This window comes from Lepidochelys kempii, chromosome 3, assembly GCF_965140285.1.
Source record: "Lepidochelys kempii isolate rLepKem1 chromosome 3, rLepKem1.hap1, whole genome shotgun sequence".
NCBI lineage: Eukaryota > Metazoa > Chordata > Testudines > Cheloniidae > Lepidochelys > Lepidochelys kempii.
In genome coordinates, this window is record NC_136382.1 from 115,365,315 (window position 1) to 115,388,133 (window position 22,819).

General features: G+C 41.4%; 1 protein-coding gene across 9 annotated transcripts in view; it reads left to right on the forward strand.

The window, feature by feature from the left end:
• Positions 1-22,819, forward strand: part of MTHFD1L (methylenetetrahydrofolate dehydrogenase (NADP+ dependent) 1 like) — a 247,896-nt gene that overhangs the window by 99,808 nt on the left and 125,269 nt on the right. For 5 of the 9 annotated variants that reach the window (XM_073337644.2, XM_073337645.2, XM_073337646.2 and 2 more), the window contains 2 exons: positions 724-792; positions 18,048-18,159. In XM_073337644.2, coding sequence (XP_073193745.1) covers positions 724-792; positions 18,048-18,159 — 181 coding nt within the window. Of the gene's footprint in view, positions 1-166; positions 249-723; positions 793-3,543; positions 3,797-18,047; positions 18,160-22,819 lie in introns of those variants that run through there. The other 4 variants (XM_073337652.2, XM_073337648.2, XM_073337650.1 and 1 more) reach the window with 4 other exon arrangements.

The window sequence follows — 22,819 nt, forward strand, 5'->3', positions numbered from 1 at the left end:
TAATGTATTATTTTCAGGGTTTACATTGCTGGGCCTGTTGGTTCAAATGTAGATTAATTGGCAGAGCTGTTTGAGGAGTTCTGTACAGTTAGTACAGGGGAATAAAAATGAGAGGCAATCTCATGGTATCTATTTACATTCTCTTCTCAACCATATGATTATATAGATCTTGCAGAGACTACCAGTTCATTTCTCCACCTTTGTACCTAGAAACCCATGCTACTGATGTCCATTCTCTCATGAACGAAGTACGTCTTTCATTTCTTTGTGTAGTATTGGCAAGCTTGTTGTCCTTTCCTTTCTTAATGTTCTTGATGGGCCTACACTTTGGTTCTCTTTCCTCTCCATTTTTGTTCTTTCTCTCCTGTGAGTGACCTTGGGCTAATCACTGTTTCTCTCTCTGTCTCAGTTCTCTCTCTGTGAAATGGAAAAAATATTTCTCTACCATATTTCTCGCGGATGTTTTGAGGGTAAATCCATTGATATTTGTGAGGCATTCTGATACTATTGTAATAAAGGCCATAAAGTAACTAAATCTAAATAGATTTCTCTTATAATGATGATTGCACAGTATTACAATGTGTACAGTGAAAAACATTTCCCTTTTTTTGTGAACCAGTTTTCCCTTTAGAACTAAAGTTTTATATTTCAAACTCATTAAACTTAAACTGTTTGAATGGGTATAAAATAGGGATTCTTATAATGTGCACTCTTGTTTTTTAGGGAGTAACAGGTGCTTTGGCAGTTTTGATGAAGGATGCAATTAAGCCAACACTAATGCAGACTTTAGAGGTGAGTTCAACTTGTGAACCTTTTTTAGATGTCTCGTTAGTCCTTGTTTTAAGATTCCATATTACTCCAGCCATTCTTCCTTCACTTAACTTTTTAGGGCTCAAAGCAAATTTATATGCTTTAACTAATTAACTTGAGCTGTGTTAGTTCCTCCCTTGTATTTGCTTTCCGTGAACCTTTTGGCCTCACTTATGGCTTTGACGTGAGTTCCAGACAAGGAGTAGTGAATTGTCCCAATCACAGTCTGCCTTCCATTTCCACCTTAATGTGATAGGAAGGAAGTACCCTGCACTAGGTTAGGTTTCTACCTGATGCATACATCAGGTAGTTATGCTGTTGGCTCGTTGAGTGGGTGGAACCAAGGCTCTCACTAAATCCTTCCTCCTTGGGTGGGGAATAGTGGAGAGGAAATAACAGCCTCACAGAGGTTGCTCTCCCCTACGCTGCTGTCTGATTCTGAATTATGGAACATGGGAGACCTGAAACATGGGTGCCTTACACCCACTTATTGCCTTGCATGACTGGGCTTGCGCCTGCAGTCTGACCCTTTATTGACGTAATGTTTGTAGAGAAGAAATTGAGCTTTGTTGCTTTTGGAAAGAGAATTTAAAATTTTCTTCGGGTCAGTATTTTTACCAGAAATCTGACAAGGATTATGCTTCTCCAGCCAGAAACAATACAGGGTGACTTCTGACCAATCACAACAAGTGAACAATATTCTTAAAAAATAGTTTTGAATAGTTCATATATTTTAGGGAAATTGGAATAGCAACAAAATTCTTTGAAATAAATTATTAGTTGTGGATTATTCGTTTGGTTCTATTACAGGAATTTATATTGAGCAAAATAAATAATGGAGTGTTAGAAGCTTAGTTTGTGTCATCCTAGAAAACTTTGTGCCAAATGCAAGTAGCTCTCTGGCTTTTTGTACATAGATTTTTATTGTTGAGAAATTCAACTGTAATAATATTTAGTCCATGCCGTGATACATACAACTCCCTATCCACTCAACATATTGAAATTAATTCCCCAGTTTTTAAGAATTTCAGCACACAAGAATTCAAAACATCATCAATTTTTTCGTTTTGAGTTTTTTTAATGGATTATTGGTTACAGAAGGAATTTGATACAACATGTTTTTGATTTCATCCAAGGAATGTTGTTATATTAAAATAGTTTGTCATGCTGTGCATTTCACTGTAGTTTTCCTTTTTTGAGCAGAATAGGTTTCTCTTGCAAAGGTTTTTCTTTCATGCAGCTGTATAAAGAAATGTATCCGCAAAAAGAAAAGGAGTACTTGAGGCACCTCAGAGACTAACAAATTTATTAGAGCATAAGCTTTCATGAGCTACAGCTCACTTCATCAGATGCCTACAGTGGAAGATATAGTGGGGAGATCTTATATACACAGGAACATGAAACAATGGGTGTTATCATACAGACTGTAACAAGAGTAATCAGGAAAGGTGAGCTATTACCAAGTAAAACTATTTCCCCTTGTTTATTTTCCTCCCCTCCCCCCATTGTTCTTGTCAACTGCTGGAAATGGCCCACCTTGATTATCACTACAAAAGGTCGTCCCCCTCTTCCTGTTGGCAATAGCTCACCTTTCCTGATCACTCTTGTTACAATCTGTATGGTAACACCCACTGTTTCATGTTCTCTGTGTATATAAGATCTCCCCACTATATTTTCCACTGTATGCATCCGATGAAGTGAGCTGTAGCTCACGAAAGCTTATGCTCTAATAAATTTGTTAGTCTCTGAGGTGCCACGGGTACTCCTTTTCTTTTTGCGGATACAGACTAACACGGCTGCTACTCTGAAAGAAATGTATGTGTGTTTTGGTGACATTCAATAACAGAAACCAGAGATCACCCAGAACCAAGAAAAATGCTTCCATAAATTTGGGTACTAAATTGGTATCCAGACTACCTTTTGGGGTACATCAGTCATGAAGTAGCTTTGATTCTGCTGTCTGGTTTGTATCACTCTATTAGCACTAAAAGAAAAGGAGTACTTGTGGCACCTTAGAGACTAACCAATTTATTAGAGCATAAGCTTTCGTGAGCTACAGCTCACTTCCTCAGATGCATATCGTGGAAACTGCAGCAGGCTTTATATATACACAGAGAATATGAAACAATACCTATTCCCACCCCACTGTCCTGCTGGTAATAGCTTATCTAAAGTGATCATCAGGTGGGCCATTTCCAGCACAAATCCAGGTTTTCTCACCCTCCACCCCCCCACACAAATTCACTCTCCTGCTGGTGATAGCCCATCCAAAGTGACAACTCTTTACACAATGTGCATGACAATCAAGTTGGGCTATTTCCTGCACAAATCCAGGTTTTCTCACATCCCCCCCACCCCCATACACACACAAACTCACTCTCCTGCTGGTAATAGCTCATCCAAACTGACCACTCTTCAAGTTAAAATCCAAGTTAAACCAGAACATCTGGGGGGGGAGGGGGGTAGGAAAAAACAAGAGGAAACAGGCTACCTTGCATAATGACTTAGCCACTCCAAGTCTCTATTTAAGCCTAAATTAATAGTATCCAATTTGCAAATGAATTCCAATTCAGCAGTTTCTCGCTGGAGTCTGGATTTGAAGTTTTTTTGTTTTAAGATAGCGACCTTCATGTCTGTGATCGCGTGACCAGAGAGATTGAAGTGTTCTCTGACTGGTTTATGAATGTTATAATTCTTGACATCTGATTTGTGTCCATTTATTCTTTTACGTAGAGACTGTCCAGTTTGACCAATGTACATGGCAGAGGGGCATTGCTGGCACATGATGGCATATATCACATTGGTGGATGTGCAGGTGAACGAGCCTCTGATAGTGTGGCTGATGTTATTAGGCCCTGTGATGGTGTCCCCTGAATAGATATGTGGGCACAATTGGCAACGGGCTTTGTTGCAAGGATAAGTTCCTGGGTTAGTGGTTCTGTTGTGTGGTATGTGGTTGTTGGTGAGTATTTGCTTCAGGTTGCGAGGCTGTCTGTAGGCAAGGACTGGCCTGTCTCCCAAGATTTGTGAGAGTGTTGGGTCATCCTTCAGGATAGGTTGTAGATCCTTAATAATGCGTTGGAGGGGTTTTAGTTGGGGGCTGAAGGTGACGGCTAGTGGCGTTCTGTTATTTTCTTTGTTATATGTTATTTTATATATAATATTTTATATTATAATTATATAATATATATATATAATAATGCGTTGGAGGGGTTTTAGTTGGGGCTGAAGGTGACGGCTAGTGGCGTTCTGTTATTTTCTTTGTTATATGTTATTTTATATATAATATTTTATATTATAATATATTATATATAATATATATAATATATATAATATATATATAATATATATATATAATATTTTATTTTATATATATATATATTATATATATATATATATATTTTCTTTGTTATTTTCTTTGTTATAGCTCACGAAAGCTTATGCTCTAATAAATTGGTTAGTCTCTAAGGTGCCACAAGTACTCCTTTTCTTTTTGCGAATACAGACTAACACGGCTGTTACTCTGAAATCTATTAGCACTGTGTGTATCTGTTCGGAAATGGTATCATGTAAAGAGCTGTTGTTTTGCTGTGTTATTTTAAAAGAAAATTATAAATGTTAGAATAGTTTTATTTGATTCATGGGCATTTAGTCATGAGAGCCACACTTTTATTTTTCAGTTATTTTTCATTGTGTATTTGTTTATTCACCCTTCTACACAGTACTGATTTCTGCCTTTTATGTGGCACTAGTCTGTTCTGGTTCATTCCATGCTATGGCTGAAACATCCTGTGATGGTTTTCAGGGTACCCAGGACTGTGAGTCACCTTCTCACTGCGTGCCATCCAGTGAGAGAAACTTGTTTGTGCTTAACAGAGTATCAGCTCCCTGATACCACTAGCCTGTTGGCCACCCAGTCACTCCTTTGGGCAATGCCAGCCCTGACTTCGCCTTGCAGGTTAACAAACAATGCACTTGAGTCCCTTTGAAGCATTCCTCTTTAATGTCCGGGCTCCAGCCCCTTCTCCACTGAACACTCACAGAAATAGCAGGTCTGCTGTCCTCAAGGGACAATATACACATCAGATGGTATGATTCAGTTCAGGATCAGCACCTTGCTTATTGCCACAACATTGAGATATGCTTATCGTGAAATCAAGGATAAGTTTTTACCCGAGGTTTCCCCACTCTCTCGCCCTTGTTGACTTCATATCCCTTTGTTGACTTTGCATGTAAATGTGTCTCCACTGTGTTAGTTTGCAGTGCTTAATATACGTCCCGACAGAGAGACAGGCGAATAAGCGTTTTTATCTGACAGGAAACCTGTTTCTCCATATGAGAACATATTTTCAGGATACATATATAACTCCTTACCCTGTATCTGTATGTACGTTTCACCAGCAATATTAATGACCAGTGTGACTCTGGCTTTCATTCAAGACCTCCTGTGAGCAAATTTCAAGACCCTCCTCCAAAGCTTAATGGAGGCACTAGAGCTTCAATGAGAGGAAGAATTTTTTTTTAATATGAGCAAAATACCTTACTCCTAATTTCATTCTCGGAGATGACTGAACCATTTTTGCTGAAACTTTTAAAATAAAATAAAATCAGCCTAAGGCAGACACCTGGCATGGAAATTTCAACCTGAAGAGTTGTTAATGTTTGGCAAAACTGTAAGCAACTGAAAACAGGAGCTAATAATAGGAAGTATTGGGCACCCTTAACAATAGGTAATGGTACCAGCTCTGCATATAATAAATGTCGCACTTCAGGAACTTTTACATCTGATGTGGCTATTATGCTAGTTTTAACTGTACATAATGTTTTCATAGTGTTTTATCCATGTCTGTCATGAATGATACTCTTGTGAACTGCTCCTATAACATTTGACATTTATTTATACAATGTGTAGCAGAGAAACAACAGTATCTAACAACTCTGTGGAGTGGTAATATGGTTGCCCTGTAACTCATGTTGTAGTTAAAGTACAAATCATAGCAAGGGGTGATAAATACCATAAACACCTTGTCAGCTATTGATAATCTTGCATATTTTGCTTTATGCATGATTTGCTTCCTGCAATTTTTTGATAACCAAGAATTTCCCTTATTAAATGTATACACTATGCTGTTGATAGTTTGTATATATAGTTTTTTAGGAATGGGTCGCAAAATAAGTGGCAGCTGTACATTTCGAGGCATTGTGAAATTCTCCATAAATTTTTAAGGGGCCTTTGGAGATGTCTGATGTGGGTCTTTGGGGGGGCATTGCTTTTATAGCTACAAACGTCATTCTGAGAAGATTTTTAATCCATTTGTTCAAGAGTGTGCCTGAGGTGCCAAAGGTCTGTTCGGGGTTCATTCTCATGGGTAACCAGCCCGTGCTTTTTTGCTCCGGGAGTTTTGTTGCCTACAAGAGCTAATGAGAGAATGAAACTTTTAACTAACTCCCTTCTATTTTCTGGATTTTCGAACTCCATTGAGCTATTTTTGAAGTCTTCGTTTGTCTAGTGAAACGAAGATTAAAAGCTCTTTAAAAAGATTAAAAGCTCAGGCCCTATATGTATCTAAAAGTGTGTCAGATTAAGGTGCCTCAGATGCAGTTGTCTCTGATTAAACGTACCTTTGGGGTTTTTGCGGCTGAAGGTCACTTGAACCAGACAATTCAGGACACATAACTTTAAAAAACATGCTTTAAGAGCAGACACTGTGGAACTCTTTTTCAGCTAGCTTTAGTTGTCATGTTTTAAAACAGATCGCTCGCAGTGCTGTATGAAAACTTACTGAACAATAAAGTCCAAGGTAAAAATAAATTCAGTGGACTAGAATCCACAGTAGATTTTGATATGTTAATTTTACAGCTGTGATAGTTATACAGGTAGTTCATTTAATGTGAGATAAATTGTGGATTATAGAAACAAACAGGCTAGATTTGTAGAAACTATTAAAAGCCTTATTAAAAACAGCATAGGAGGAAATGGTTTGTTGTTTGTTTTACTTAGATTTTAAGCTGTTTGGAGCGGGGGCCATCTTTTTGCTATGTGTTTTGTAACTTGCCTAGTGCATGATTAGGGCCCCTAGGATCTGCTGCTAACAATAATAAGCTTTGAATAGAGGGGAGGATCATATGTTTAGAAGCTCACTTGCAATTTGAAGGTTTCCCTAGTTCAAGCTGAGTTTTTGCATAAAACTCTACTGGCATTTCACTTCTATAGTCCCTAGAGGACATAAAGGAACACTGACTCAAAAGAGTGGGAGTATAGTGATGTTGATAAGCTATATCATTCTTTTTGTTCTAAGACATGATGTTTGTTGCTCTTTCTTTCTGGTTTTGTTCCACTGTTTCATCTTTAAAACATGTACAGCAGAGTAGCCATCAGATGGTTCATGGGAATTGTCTATCTTTTCAATAACATCCCCATCACACACATGTGCACTCACACAGATGTGTACACGCATTCTCCCACAAAGACAAATTGTGTTCTCACAGAAGGATCCTGAAATTTTATACGTAGGAGTCTAAAGTACTCTTTTGTCTGCTTGAAGGAAAGTGCTTGTGTATGTGCAAATCACACACAGATAAAATATAAGATTAGATGATTGTAGTTGGCATTCTGTAATGGTGAGGACTAAAAATAGTGTCATTAAAACAGAAAAATCATTTTAAGGGTTAAAAGTAGGTTTGTCAAGCGATTAAAAAAATTAATCATGATTAATTGCCATTTTAATCTCCCTGTTAATAGAATATCAATTGAAATTAAATATTTTTGGATTTTTTCTACATTTTCAAATACATTGATTTCAATTACAACACAGAATGCAAAGTGTGCAGTGCTCACTTTATATTTATTTTTCATTACAAACATTTGCACTGTACAAAACAAGATTTAGTATTTTTCAATTTACCTAATACAAGTACTGTAGTGCAACCTCTTTATCATGAAAGTTGAACTTACAAATATAGAATTATGTATAAAAAATTACTGCATTCAAAAATAAAACAATGTAAAAATTTAGAGCCTTCAAGTCCACTGAGTCCTACTTTTTGTTCAGCCAATTGCTCAGACAAATTTTGTGTACATTTGCAGAAGATAATGCTGCCTGCTTCTTGTTTTCAGTGTCACCTGAAAGTGAGAACAGGTGTTCGCATGGCACCATTGTAGCCGGCATCGCAAGATTTTACATGTCCGATGCGCTAAAGATTCATGTCTACCTTTATGCTTCAGCCACCATTCCAGAGGACATACTACCATGCTGATAATGCTCATTTTAAAAAAAAAATGTGTTAATTAAATTTGTGGCTGAACTCCTTGGAGGAGAGTTGTATGTCTCCTGCTCTGTTTTACCTGTATTCTGCTATATATTTCATGTTATAACAGTCTCGGATGTTGTTGTTTTAAGAACACTTTCACTGCAGAGTTGACAAAATGCAAAGAAGGTACCAATGTGAGATTTCTAAAGATAGCTACAGCACTTGACCTAAGGTTTAAGAATCTGAAGTGCCTTCCAAAATCTGAGAGGGACGAGTTGTGGAGCATGTTTTCAGAAGTCTTAAAAGAGCAACACTCCAATGCAGAAACTATAGAATCCAAACCACCAAAAAAGAAAATCAGCCTTCTGTTGGTGGCATCTGACTCAGATGATGAAAATGACCATGCCTTGATCCGTACTGCTTTGGATAGTTATTGAGCAGAACCCATCATCAGCATGGACACATGTCCTCTGGAATGGTTGTTGAAGCATGAAGGGATGTACGAATCTTTAGCACAGGAGTCTCAAACATGCGGGTTATTTTCTGCAACACCCTCCCTCCCAGCGTTTACCTAGAGCGGCTCTGGCCCAGCGCACACCGGGGGCAGGGCAGGCTCCCTGCCTGTCTGCCCTGCCCCCGTGCCACTCCAGGAAGCGGCCAGGACCTGGGGGTGGGGGTGCACAGGGATCTATGTGTTGCCCTGGCCACGCCTCCAGGTACCTCACCCGAAGCTCCCATTGGCCGCCGTTCCCAGCCAATGGGAGTTGCGGGGGGGCGGTGTCTGGAGGCACAGCCAGGGCAACACAAAGACCCCCCCCCAGGTTCCAGTCGCTTCCTGCCCCCCCCCCCCCCGGTGCGCTCTGGGCCAGAGCCCAGCCCCCAAACCCCTCCTACAGCCGAACCCCCTGCCGCACTCTGCACCCCTCCTGCACTCCGACCCCCTGCCATGAGCCCCCTGCTTCACCCTGCACCCTGACCCCCTGCCCTGAGCCCCCTGCCTCATCCCGCACCCCTCCTGCACCCTGACCCCCTGCCCTGAGCCCCCTGCCTCACTCCACACTGCTCCTGCACCCCCTGGGGTCAGGGGGAGGGCAGAGTTGGGGTGGGGATTTTGGGGAAGGGGTTGGAATGGGGGCAGGGAAGGGGTGGGAAGAGGTGGGGCAGGGGAGGGACCTCATGGAAGGGGTTGAGTGGGGGTCGGGCCAGGGCAGCTGAGGGGCGGTCAGTGATGAGGCCCTCGGGCCAATGTATTTGTCCTCATGTGGCCCTCGTGGTCATTTGAGTTTGAGACCCCTGGTTAAGATGATAGGAAGGAGGCCAGCTACAGCGGTACTATGTGAATGCCAAGTGACACTGTAAACAAGAACTGGTCAGCATTATCTCCTGCAAATGTAAACAAACTTGTTTGTTTGAGTGATTGGCTGAACAAGAAGTAGGACTCAGTGGACTTGTCAATTCTAAAATTTTACATTGTTTTATTTTTGAATGCAATTATTTTTTATACATAATTTTACATTTGTAAGTTCAACTTTCATGATAAAGAGATTGCGCTACAGTATTGTTAAACTGATTAATCGCCATTCATTTTTTTGAGTTAATTGTGTGAGTTAACTGCGATTAATTGACCACCCTCGTTAAGAGTAATCTGGGTTTGTTAATTCTCTGAACTATTTTCTCTTATCAGGACTGAAGCATTTTAAATAATGTAAAGCAGATTTTAATAACTTCATTACTTCACTACCTGAACTCAATTACGATGATATTCTTTGCAGAATATAGACATTTGAGGTTAATTCTCACCTATAACAAATAAATTATTTTAAATATATTTTAGTGAAAATTTAAAAAGGAAGCAACTAGCTTTATTATCTAGATAATCTCAGGCTGTTTGCTTCCTGTCTCCAGTAAAGCATTAAAATATTTAATATAAAATAGGACTACTTGTGGCACCTTAGAGACTAACAAATTTATCAGAGCATGAGCTTTTGTGGGCTACAGCCCACTTCATCGGATGCATAGAATGGAACGTATAGTAAGATGAGATATATATGTGTGTGTGTGTGTATATATATATATATATATATATATATATATATACACACACACACAAACACACACACACACATACATATATATATATATATATATATATATATATATACACACACACACACATACATATATATATACAGAGAACATGAAAAGGTGGAGTAAGAGGCTAATTAATTAAGATGAGCTATTATCAGGTGCCACAAATACTGTTTTTTGCGAATACAGACTAACATGGCTGCTACTCTGAAACCTGTCATAATACAAAACAGTATTTCACTTTACAGCATTGGTGCTAAAGTCCATGTCTATTCAAAGAGTTCAATACACATAAAATTAAAAATATTCCCAGGCAATGAGTTGTCTCACATGTTCTGATTCATGCAAAAGATTTTTGTCAGTATCAGTTAGATAATATGCTTTGTTTAATTCTAATCCTATTTTGTGGATGCTCCTTTTCTGTGATGCTTACAAAAATCTTGACAATGCTTAGACTGCTGGTGTATGGAGACCACATCCTATTATACTGACCAATATTCTCTCATTGGTTCACTGTACTCCCTCGGGATCTGTATACATCTGTTCTCTCATCTTATACTGAGGGCTTGTCTACACTACAAAATTTAGTCAACTTGATCTAGTTCGACCTTGAGCCTCCGAATTAAGTCGATTGTGCGTTGCCACGCCATGCTCGTTGTCTCGTGGGGTGCGTCCTCACTAGCAGTCCTGCATCGGCACACAAAGCAGTGCATCTTGAGTAGCTGTCCCAAAGTGCAACTTGCCGTAGTATGTCTTGGGAACTTTGTGCAATGCCTCACGGGACCAAAACACTGTCATAGGGGAGAATGGGAACATTGCGTCGGCATACCATGATGCACTGTGCTCTCTCCCTCATATCAACAGCAAACAACCCAGTGGTTTTCGCGCCTTAAAATTGCCATGCGTACACCATAACCCCAGAAGCATGGCGCCTGCTCAGTTATGCACTCTCGCTATGAGCGTCTCAAACACCTCGCACCTTCTTCTTCAGTATTTCCAGACCCGAAGTAGGGCCCGCCACACAGAACATAGCGATGTCCTGCAAGCAGCCCTACTGTAAGCTATTGAAAAAAAAAAAACAATTCACATTTGCTGCTGGCAGTCACAGAGCAGCTGCACTCTATTGAGCACCGTTTCTGGTCCCATGAAACAGGCACTGACTGGGTGACCGCATCGTTTTGCAGGTATGGGATGACGAGCAGTGGCAGCGGAACTTTCAAATGCGGAAGGCCACCTTCCAGGAACTTTGTGCAGAGCTTTCCCCTGCCCTGCAGTTCAGCAACACAAAAAATGAGAGCTGTTCCTACAGTGAAGAAGCGAGTGGCAATCGCTGTTTGGAGACTTGCAACACCAGACAGTTACCAGTCAGTGGTGAATCAATTTGGAGTAGGTAAATCAACGATGGGAGCTGCTATGCTCCATATGTGCAGGGCCATTAACAGACTTAAACTGTTCAGGAAGGACAGGCAGAGCAGAAAAGGTGGGGGAGTAGTACTGTATGTAAGGGAGCAGTATGACTGCTCAGAGCTACGGTACGAAACTGCAGAAAAACCTGAGTGTCTCTGGATTAAGTTTAGAAGTGTGAGCAACAAGAGTGATGTAGTGGTGGGAGTCTGCTATAGACCACCGGACCAGGGGGATGAGGTGGATGAGGCTTTCTTCCGGCAACTCGCAGAAGCTACTAGATCGCACGCCCTGGTTCTCATGGGTGACTTTAATCTTCCTGATATCTGCTGGGAGAGCAATACAGCGGTGCATAGACAATCCAGGAAGTTTTTGGAAAGCGTAGGGGACAATTTCCTGGTGCAAGTGCTAGAGGAGCCAACTAGGGGGGGAGCTTTTCTTGACCTGCTGCTCACAAACCGGGAAGAATTAGTGGGGGAAGTAAAAGTGGACGGGAATCTAGGAGGCAGTGACCATGAGTTGGTTGAGTTCAGGATCCTGACACAGGGAAGAAAGGTAAGCAGCAGGATACGGACCCTGGACTTCAGGAAAGCAGACTTCGACTCCCTCAGGGAACGGATGGGTAGGATCCCCTGGGGGACTAACATGAAGGGGAAAGGAGTCCAGGAGAGCTGGCTGTATTTCAAGGAATCCCTGTTGAGGTTACAGGGACAAACCATCCCGATGAGTCGAAAGAATAGTAAATATGGCAGGCGACCAGCTTGGCTTAATGGTGAAATCTTAGCGGATCTTAAACATAAAAAAGAAGCTTACAAGAAGTGGAAGGTTGGGCATATGACCAGGGAAGAGTATAAAAATACTGCTCGGGCATGTAGGAATGAAATCAGGAGGGCCAAATCGCACCTGGAGCTGCAGCTAGCAAGAGATGTTAAGAGTAACAAGAAGGGTTTCTTCAGGTATGTTGGCAACAAGAAGAAAGCCAAGGAAAGTGTGGGCCCCTTACTGAATGAGGGAGGCAACCTAGTGACAGAGGATGTGGAAAAAGCTAATGTGCTCAATGCTTTTTTTGCCTCTGTCTTCACTAACAAGGACAGCTCCCAGACTGCTGCGCTGGGCATCACAACATGGGGAGTAGATGGCCAGCCCTCTGTGGAGAAAGAGGTGGTTAGGGACTATTTAGAAAAGCTGGACGTGCACAAATCCATGGAGCCGGACGAGTTGCATCCGAGAGTACTAAAGGAATTGGCGGCTGTGATTGCAGAGCCACTGGCCATTATCTTTGAAAACTCGTGGCGAATGGGGGAAGTCCTAGATGACTGGAAAAAGGCTAATGTAGTGCCAATCTTTTAAAAAGGGAAGAAGGAGGATCCTGGGAACTACAGGCCAGTCAGCCTCACCTCAGTCCCCGGAAAAATCATGGAGTAGGTCCTCAAGGAATCAATCCTGAAGCACTTACATGAGAGGAAAGTGATCAGGAACAGTCAGCATGGATTCACCAAGGGAAGGTCATGCCTGACTAATCTAATCGCCTTCTATGATGAGATTACTGGTTCTGTGGATGAAGGGAAAGCAGTGGATGTATTGTTTCTTGACTTTAGCAAAGCTTTTGACATAGTCTCCCACAGTATTCTTGTCAGCAAGTTAAAGAAGTATGGGCTGGATGAATGCACTATAAGGTGGATAGAAGGCTGGCTAGATTGTCAGGCTCAATGGGTAGTGATCAATGGCTCCATGTCTAGTTGGCAGCCGGTGTCAAGTGGAGTGCCCCAGGGGTCGGTCCTGGGGCCGGTTTTGTTCAATATCTTCATAAATGATCTGGAGGATGGTGTGGATTGCACTCTCAGCAAATGTGCGGATGATACTAAACTGGGAGGAGTGGTTGATACGCTGGAGGGCAGGGATAGGATACAGAGGGACCTAGACAAATTGGAGGATTGGGCCAAAAGAAATCTGATGAGATTCAATAAGGATAAATGCAGGGTCCTGCACTTAGGACGGAAGAACCCCTATGCACAGCTACAGACTAGGGACCGAATGGCTAGGCAGCAGTTCTGCGGAAAAGGACCTAGGGGTGACAGTGGACGAGAAGCTGGATATGAGTCAGCAGTGTGCCCTTGTTGCCAAAAAGGCCAATTGCATTTTGGGATGTATAAGTAGGGGCATTGCCAGCAGATCAAGGGACCTGATCGTTCCCCTCTATTCGACATTGGTGAGGCCTCATCTGGAGTACTGTGTCCAGTTTTGGGCCCCACACTACAGGAAGGATGTGGATAAATTGGAGAGAGTCCAGCGAAGGGCAACAAAAATGATTAGGGGTCTGGAACACATGACTTGTGAGGAGAGGCTGAGGGAACTGGGATTGTTTAGTCTGCAGAAGAGAAGAATGAGAGGGGATTTGATGGCTGCTTTCAACTACCTGAGAGGTGGTTCCAGAGAGGATGGTTCTAGACTATTCTCAGTGCTAGAAGAGGACAGGACAAGGAGTAATGGTCTCAAGTTGCAGTGGGGGAGGTTTAGGTTGGATATTAGGAAAAATTCTTCACTAGGAGGGTGGTGAAACACTGGAATGCATTACCTAGGGAGGTGGTAGAATCTCCTTCCTTAGAAGTTTTTAAGGTCAGGCTTGACAAAGCCCTGGCTGGGATGATTTAATTGGGGATTGGTCCTGCTTTGAGCAGGGGGTTGGACTAGATGACCTCCTGAGGTCCCTTCCAACCCTGATATTCTATGATTCTATGACTTCTGCTACGAAGGGTAGTGAGTCTGAGAAATGTGCAGGAGATAGTGGATGGTTTTGCTGCAAGGGGGTTCCCTAACTGCGGTGGGGCAGTAGATGGCACACATATCCCCATCTTGGCACCAGACCACCTTGCCAAAGAGTATATAAACCAAAAGGGATACTTTCCAATGGTGTTGCAAGTGCTGATGGATCACAGAGGGTGTTTCACTGTCATCAGTGTAGGCTAGTCAGGAAAGATTCATGACGTGCGCATCTTTAGGAACTCAGGTCTGTTCAAAAAGCTGCAATCTGGGTCTTTCGTTCCAGACCACAAAATGAACAATGACGACATTGAGATGCCTATAGTTATCCTGCCTATAGTTATCCTACCCCAGACTACCCCTTGCTCCCAGGGCTCATGAAGCCATGCACCGGCTGCCCGGACAGCAGTAAGGAACAGTTCAATTATAGGCTCAGCAAGTGCAGAATGGTGGTTGAATGTACCTTTGGTCGTTTAAAAGGGCACTGGAGAAGTTTACTAACAAGGTTGGACCTTAGTGAGGAGAACATCCCCATGATTATAGCTGCCTGTTGTGTGCTCCATAATATCCGTGGGGAAAAAAGGGGGAAAAATTTTCTGCCGGGGTGGGCAGTTGAGACAGATTGCATGGCAGCTGTTTTTGAGCAGCCAGACACCAGGGGAATAAGAAGAGCACAGCAAGGGGCGCTGCATATCCGCAAGGCTTTGAAAAGCTGTTTCAGTAATGAGTTGCAGTAATGTGAGCTGCTTGTCTGCCTTGAGCTTTCCCAAACCTTCACCTGGCTTGTGTCATGTTCCTGTAAAGCCAACCCCCTGCCCAAACCCACTGCTTCTACGCAATAAAGAACATTTATTTCTTGAATCCATTTACTTTATTTAACAAATATAAGTAAAGAAGGAGAGCAGAAAGAAAAGGTAACCTTGGGGAAAAGGGCTTGTAAAGTTGGAACAGGAGAAACATTTTTAGCTGTGTAACATAACACTGCATTCCAGACCATCAAAGGTCTGTGAATGGGCACCTTCTGTTCCTTGTACCCTCCCCCTCGAGTTAACTGAAAGGGATAATGGACTTTTTGCTCATGCCTCATGAAACGCTTGGGGGAGGGTGATTCTGCACCAGGTGATGCTGGCTGGCTGTCCACCAGGGTCTGCAGTGGGACTCTTCCTGCTTCTGTTCCTGCAGTTCAACCAGGCACCTCAACATATCTGCTTAGTCCCTCATAATCCGAAGCATCTCATCCTGCGACGCATGCTCTCACTCACTGGAAGCTTTCCTGCTCTCCATGTCTAACTTCTCGGACAGTGAAGTCCTCCATGTTCTCAGCTCTGTGTCAGCTGCCCCGAAGGCGTTCATTGTCTCAGTGAACATGTCCTCCCATGTTCTCTTTCTCCTTCTAATCAGCAAAAGTCTGTTTTCAGGTGTTGATATGTCAAAGGACGCATTTCCAGCTGTCAGTCATGGGGAAAAAATAAAGGAACTATTGTACATGAACAAAATGTTGCCATAGCAAGGCCATTTTCATTTGAAAAACCAAAACTCTTATTACACTAGATGCAAGCCATAACATAATCAGAATCCGTAACCATGCACTGTGCCATTTTGCTGCTCCAGCCATGGTGTAGGACCCCCTGGGGGTAGGACCGCACTTTTCATGAAGTTTATGGCAGGCTCATGTTGGGAGCGGAGGTAGCTAGTCGAACAATGGCCCTTCCCCATAGCACCATGGGAAGTTGTTTACGAACGGGGCTGCGGGGGAGGGAGGGGAATGTTTTCAGTCCCAAATTGCAGAATCTCTCATGTGGGGCCCCAATCCCCTATCAGCCACTTTATACTACTTGCCAACCAATGTTGAGCACACTAAAGCACATTAGTGGCCCCATGGTTTGGCCATCTGGAATGTGGGAGGTCTACGTGCCCTTTTTTTCTCTTGTAAGAGCACTTTTAATGAGAACTTCCCCCATTTCCCCTCGGCGACCCTATGTTATATCAGTCTCCTGAGGGTAACAGAGGCGGAAAGGAAGGAGATGCTGCAAGCGTCTGGGTGTAGACCCGGTCCTTATGCTGCTGTGCTGTGTACCGCAATGATGCCAGCAGAATTAATTCAGGAGTTGCGTGGGAAAGTATCCTACCATGGTGGAAGAAATAAGACTGCCCTGCCCAGAAACCTTCTGCGAAGGATTGCAGAGTACCTCATTGAAAGTTTCCTAGAGATATCCCTGGAGGATTCCCGGGCTATCGCAGTCCACATAAACAGTCTTTTCCAGGGGCCACCCTCTGCGTAGCTGGAACGGCCTCTTTTAAGCAGAGAACCAGAGCACCTTGCTGCTTCTTAACAGTAAACATGCAATACCACCGAATGTGTGTGCCCACTAAAGTTTAACTGAACTTTGATTGTAACTGTATACTCATCAGAGGTGCCTTTCCTGGCATCACAGTCGGCCACAGTGATGTCCTGCGACCCACAGGGCTCCAGGGTTAAAAATATTTCCTGGCTCATGGGGAGAATGGATCCACCGCTCGCCTGTCTCCCATTATCCTCCTCTTCTTCATCCACCATAGAATCCTCCTTGTTGTCCCTAGATTCACACACCTGTGAGATGTCCACGTTGCTTCTGGGGGTGCTGGTAGGGTCACCCCTGAGAATAACATGCAGCTCGTTGTAGAACTGGCATGTGTGGGGTTCTGCACGAGAACGACTGTTTGCATCTGTTGCCTTCTGTTATGCTTGGCGAAGTTTTTATTTTCACGCAGCACTGATGTGCGTCCCGCTTGTCACCCTTCTCCCCCATTCCACGAGTAATCTTTGCATAGATGTCAGCGTTTCTTCTTCTGGATTGGAGCTCTGCCTGCACAGACTCTTCTCCCCACACAGCGATGAGATCCACCACCTCCTGTGCAGAACAGGCTGGAGCGTGTTTGGAGCATGTAGTCTCTGTGATCAACTGTGCTCAAGCTGGCATGCTCCCAATGCTTAGGAAATGGGAAATCAAACATTCCCGGGGCTTTAGCAGGGGAAGGGCTGTTTCCTGTGTACCTGGCTGCAGTGCAGCAGAGTTGAGAATGATCACCAGAGTGGTCACAGACACCACCTGGAGGCCAATTAAGTCAAATTACACAATGCTGCATCTGCACTACCTCACAGTCGACCTATGAAAATCAAATTAAGCACTATGCCTCTCGGAGAGATGGAGTACAGAAGACGACATTAGAGGCGACTTAGGTTGGCATAACGGACCCGGTAGTATAGACACCTACTTTAACAGGTCGACTTAAGGCAGCTTCCTTCGACCTAACTTTTTAGCGTAGACCAGGCCTTAGACTGGGTCTGGGACCATCTTTTATTCTGTGTTTTGTACAGTACTGTGGGCTCCTAGGCACTACGGTAATGCTAATATAATATGTTGTGTGTGTAGTTCTGCTGTTTTAACCGCTGTCATTTAGTGTTCTGTTATGAATGAAGATCCTAAAAAAAAAGGCGATGGTTTGTTGCTTCTTAGCATCTAGACTTTCACATGAATGGCACTATATGCCCCTGAGATTTCACTAAACCCCCCAAAAATTATCTGTTAACAATGTGAGTGTTATCTCTTACTATCATATGGCTTCCAGTCCCTGTGCCCCCAGGCAGTTTTCTCAAAACTATATACCTCAAAAAAGTATACACCTGTGGAGCCAGTTCCCTTCTCCGACTGTTTTATTACCTGGAATATAAATTCTCTCTTTGTATCTTCCAGGGAACTCCAGTATTTGTGCATGCTGGACCCTTTGCTAATATTGCACATGGGAACTCTTCAGTTTTGGCAGACAAGATTGCCCTGAAGCTGGTTGGAGAAGGAGGATTTGTGGGTAAGGTTTTTTGGGGGGTTTTTTTGTTTTTTTGTTTTTTTCCATTTTATTATTATTATTACTCTCTCATGACCAGTTCCTGTCAGTTGTTGGGTTTAGTGTGAGGGTGGTGGTGGTGGCTTGTGATAGACTACATGATCGGATGGTTCCTTCTGGTCTTAAACTCTGACTGTACAACAAGGCGCCAAACAATAGCTGCATAGCTGCCGCAATCCATAAGTTAATATTGAGGGATAAAATTGTAGTGACGAACTATGTTGCTAGTGTGTTCCAGACTGAAGTTGAGAATATTGTTTAATACGTCTTCAAAAGTCATAGTGTAAAAATGGCAGCTTCTTACCCTGTCTCTGGTCTGTTCACATTCCTAACTACATCCCTAGCCTGCACTGAGAGTCACGTGAACGGACAGAGCCCTATTAACACCAAAGAGGTTCTGTGGATTTCCACCTGCACAGTTCTTATTGCAGGACCAGGGCCTAAAATACATTTTTACTACTTATTAGCAGTTCAGGACCAATACAGATGTGGGAGAGGACTGGATCCTATTATAGCTCAAATCTCTCAGCAGAATGATTAGTTAAATTACAAAAAATTTTAGTAGTGGAGATATCAGAATCAGAAAGAATTCAGCTTGAGTTTTAGATTCCAGGTTGAGGTTGTACTGCTGACATTTAGAAATAGAAAATTGTTTACATGTAAACGGACTAAATTTTATATGAAAGTCAAACATGGAATCTGATGGAACAGTTTCAAGTAACTTTTTAATAGTATAATTGCTATTTAAATACTCCTCCACTGTGTTGTGAATCCAAACAAAAACAGCACAGTTGGAGAGCAGGAGAACCAGAAAGTCTCTTTCTAACTATTTAAACTGAGTAAAACGCAAAATAAATGCAGACCTTACATAATGAAACGTAAATTAGTTTTTCAATAGTCTTGTTTATTAATAATCTCAAAATTAAAAGTAAAGATTCTTTTTATCATTCCCAGAGTTATGCGGATATAAATTGATGATTCTGGTTAAGCAAATGTAAAGATGTTTTTGTAAAATAAGGTGCTATGTAATGGTAAGTTGTTAAACAGACACAGCTATATTTTTACTTCATTCCAAACATATTCTAATCAATATTAGACATTTTCTCTTTAGAACCATTTTGTCCTTTTCTATTCAGCGTTTTCATAAGATGGCATTACGATAAACATGCTCATTTGGTCTGTTTTCAATCCATAAGTTTTCTGTTTTGTAGGTTATACAATGTATAACCTACAAAAGAAGGGTGGGCTATGCAGTGCAAGCTTGGTAAGTAAGAATTTGTATTTCTGGATGTCAAGGTCAGCAATAGATTAAACATTCCTAAAACAAGTTCATATGCCTTGTCCTTTTAGCATGCACATGTACATTGTACAGAGAGGTGAGGCTTTTATTTTGTGAAAACATTTCAGTTACTGCTGCCTATTTCTCTGGTTCCTGCTGAGTTCTAAAATATAAACATCTTGTGTAAGGGAAGATTTTTTTTTTTTAATCCTCACTGTAGATATCAAAGGTAACACTGAATTTCTTACAATTTAGTTATTTTTACAAATATGCTTGTGATGACTGAAAACAAACTGCCCTGCTTTTCTAACTTTTCACATCTTGGAATCCCTAGCAATCTTAGATGCAGTTTATTTTTACTATGACTACGTTGGGAAACTGAATGACTTACTATCTAACCTATTTTGTCACCACATAACACCATGGCTAACAGATCTCAAGTGTACGGATAAATGTCAGTGGTATGTGTCTGCACCCTTTGAGGAGTTGTGCTCACCCTTAGGCAGTGATTTGTGGGTATTTGAATTTAAATTTTGTTTGCAAGAACAACGTTCTGCTCAATGTTTGAGTGGGACCTCTGACCTGATGTATTGTGGCTGTCAAATGAATAGCAATAATTAAGAAAATGGTGAATTATTAATGAAAATGTAGAGTTGTAGTCATCATAGAAAATGAGATTTTCCAAGTAGACTGTATGCATTTAAAAATGTTCAATGCAATGGTGGTAATCCATTTAAAGTGCACTGATATTGTAAGAGATGGATTTTCTTTATCACTAGTTTTACTGATGTACATCTGGACAGGATCTGTTCGTTCCCACGTGATAGTTTGAAAGCCCATACTAGGTGGGAACACTTTGTACTCTTGATACATTAGTTATTCTCTGATAATGGAATCTATATTGCATTAAGCTGTATAGCAGATATAAGCCCTGTTCACTGTTATGTGCTTTCTTCGAATAAATCAAAAGCTTTTTAAGGGTTTAACATTTTTAATGTGTTCATTTTAGTGACTTCTATTGCTATATCCAGTAACCTTTCCACATGGCAGGTCTGATTCATATTGTCACAATGGAAGGAGGATGTGGCAAACACATTTGAATCTGTATGCAAGATGTAGAAGGTGAAAGAACTACCTTTGTTGCTGACTATTATTTCTGCGTTCAGTTCAGCTTAGTGTTGCTCTCAGGCATTCACAGTCTGTATTTGTACTTCATATCATTTGCTATACAGTTGTCTGTTTAAAATTCTTTTCTCTTTTGTTTGTTTTTGTTTGTTGGATCCACTTCCTCTGCCAGAGTGTTAGGCAGTGTAGTTAGGATAGTTTCGTCAATTCTCGATTTTCTTCTTTAGCTACTCCACAGGAGTGCACCTGAAATGTAGAAAATAAATCTCTATAAAACTGGGCTCTTTTTAGCTTTAAGTTAATGCAGTCTTTGGTCCACTAAGAGAAGGCTTTCCTGTAAACTCTGAATTAATAGACTCTTATGCCTCGATTTAGCAAGCACTTCAGCACATGCTTAACTTTATGCACATTTATACCCATCTCTGTTCAGCAAAGCACTTAGGCATATACTTTAAATTAAATTAATAATGTATTTAAGTGATTTGCTAAGGTGGGGCTTTATATAATGGAGAGATTTTTGGGGGAAATTTCTCACTGTTGCTAGTAAATACCAGTAGCAACAGCGAGAGCTTTTTAAGTATCAGGTTATCTGACTCTGTGCAGAATAGATCTAAAACAAATGGTGTAAAAACTGCCCCAGCCCCCACGGGGGCCCTGTCTATTAGCGCTACCACCAGGAGCTACACTAAGCTGCATTGTGAAATGTTCACTAAAAACCCCTGCTTTGTGTCATTGAGTCTTCAGATCTGTGACATGGAGATTGTTCAGTTGCAGACCCATGGCATCAATACTTCTGTCCTCAGAGAGAGGAGGAGGATGGTCTTGACTTAGTGCATAGGACTATGACTGAGGAAAACTGAATTCAGGTTCGGGTTCTGCCACATACTTTTGGTGTGACCTTGGGTAAATCACCTACTCTCTCGGTGCTTCCACTCAGTATCTGTAAAATGGGGATAAAAATACTTTGTCTATCTTGTCTAATTAAATTTGGCTTTTCAAGGCAGGAGCTGTCTCCTACCTAGTGGCACAATGGAGACTTGCTCTCAGCTGGATCCTCTAGGTGCTACGATCATATAAATAAACAAATAATGAAAGTAGAGAGAGCGCTATCGTGAATAGCTAATTGTTCTAGAGACTCAGTCAGACTGTTTATTCCCCTTATTTGGAGCTGAATGTTGTTCAATTCATGGGGAAAGTATTTTATCCTTTTGTATCGACCAAGAGTATTTGTGTCTGCAAGCACAATAAACCACCTTACCTTAGTGTTCATTTCTGTGCATGAGCTCGTGTTGTCTTTTCTTTGTCAGATCAAGTTATATAAAGAGTTGTCACGTTGAAAAACTGCAAAAATCTGCATGAAAAAGGCTCCATCTTGAGTTTGTAATAGTTTATATAAAACAGGCACATATTATAATACAGTGTACTTAGTGTTAAAGGTGGTGTGTGCTGTCCTGTAACTTGAGTCTAGAGAAGTCTGGATCCATTTTGTTTTATTATCCCCTTTGCCAAATATCACAAAATTCTGTCATTTCTGTTGTTGTAAAAAGATAAACAAAAGTGTCCTCAGCACCCCCATTTATTATTACTCTTCATCCGCAGGAGTTGATATTTACTGTATTTTACCTCTAAAATCGATTAATATATTTTGATGGAACTTCCATTTTTTAAATCAAAGATAAAGGTTTTGCAAATGAAGCTTTTTCAGAAGTTCAGGGTAAATTCTGTCTTCCATTTCTATAACCAGTTATTTATTCTACAGATGAGTTGGAAATGCATGGTGCTATGCTTTTGGAATTTTTTTTTAAATGTTGATTTAAAGTTAAGTCCATATGTATTATTTTAACTTTGACTTTTTGATCAAAGTACAACCAGAGCTGAAGTCAGGTCTCTTTATTGTGAAGTCTTGTATTTGTCGAACTATCTCTGCTTGGGAGTTTAATATGTGAGTCATTCAAGTGAACTGAAGTCTTATGGGCAATCATAGAGACATATAGAGTAGGCGTTTTAAGTCACTTCCCCAGGGCAGGATTGTTCTGTATAGTGTAACCTTATGTGCTTTCTAAATGTCTATTTCTAAAATGTCTCTCTTTTAGAGCTTTTCTTTTGCATCTATATCTCTGATACCACAATCTGCATCTAGTTCTTCATTTGTTTGCGTTGTCAAAGCTTCTCACTGCTTCATCCCTGGATCTGTGCACCATTTATCTACACATTCCTCTT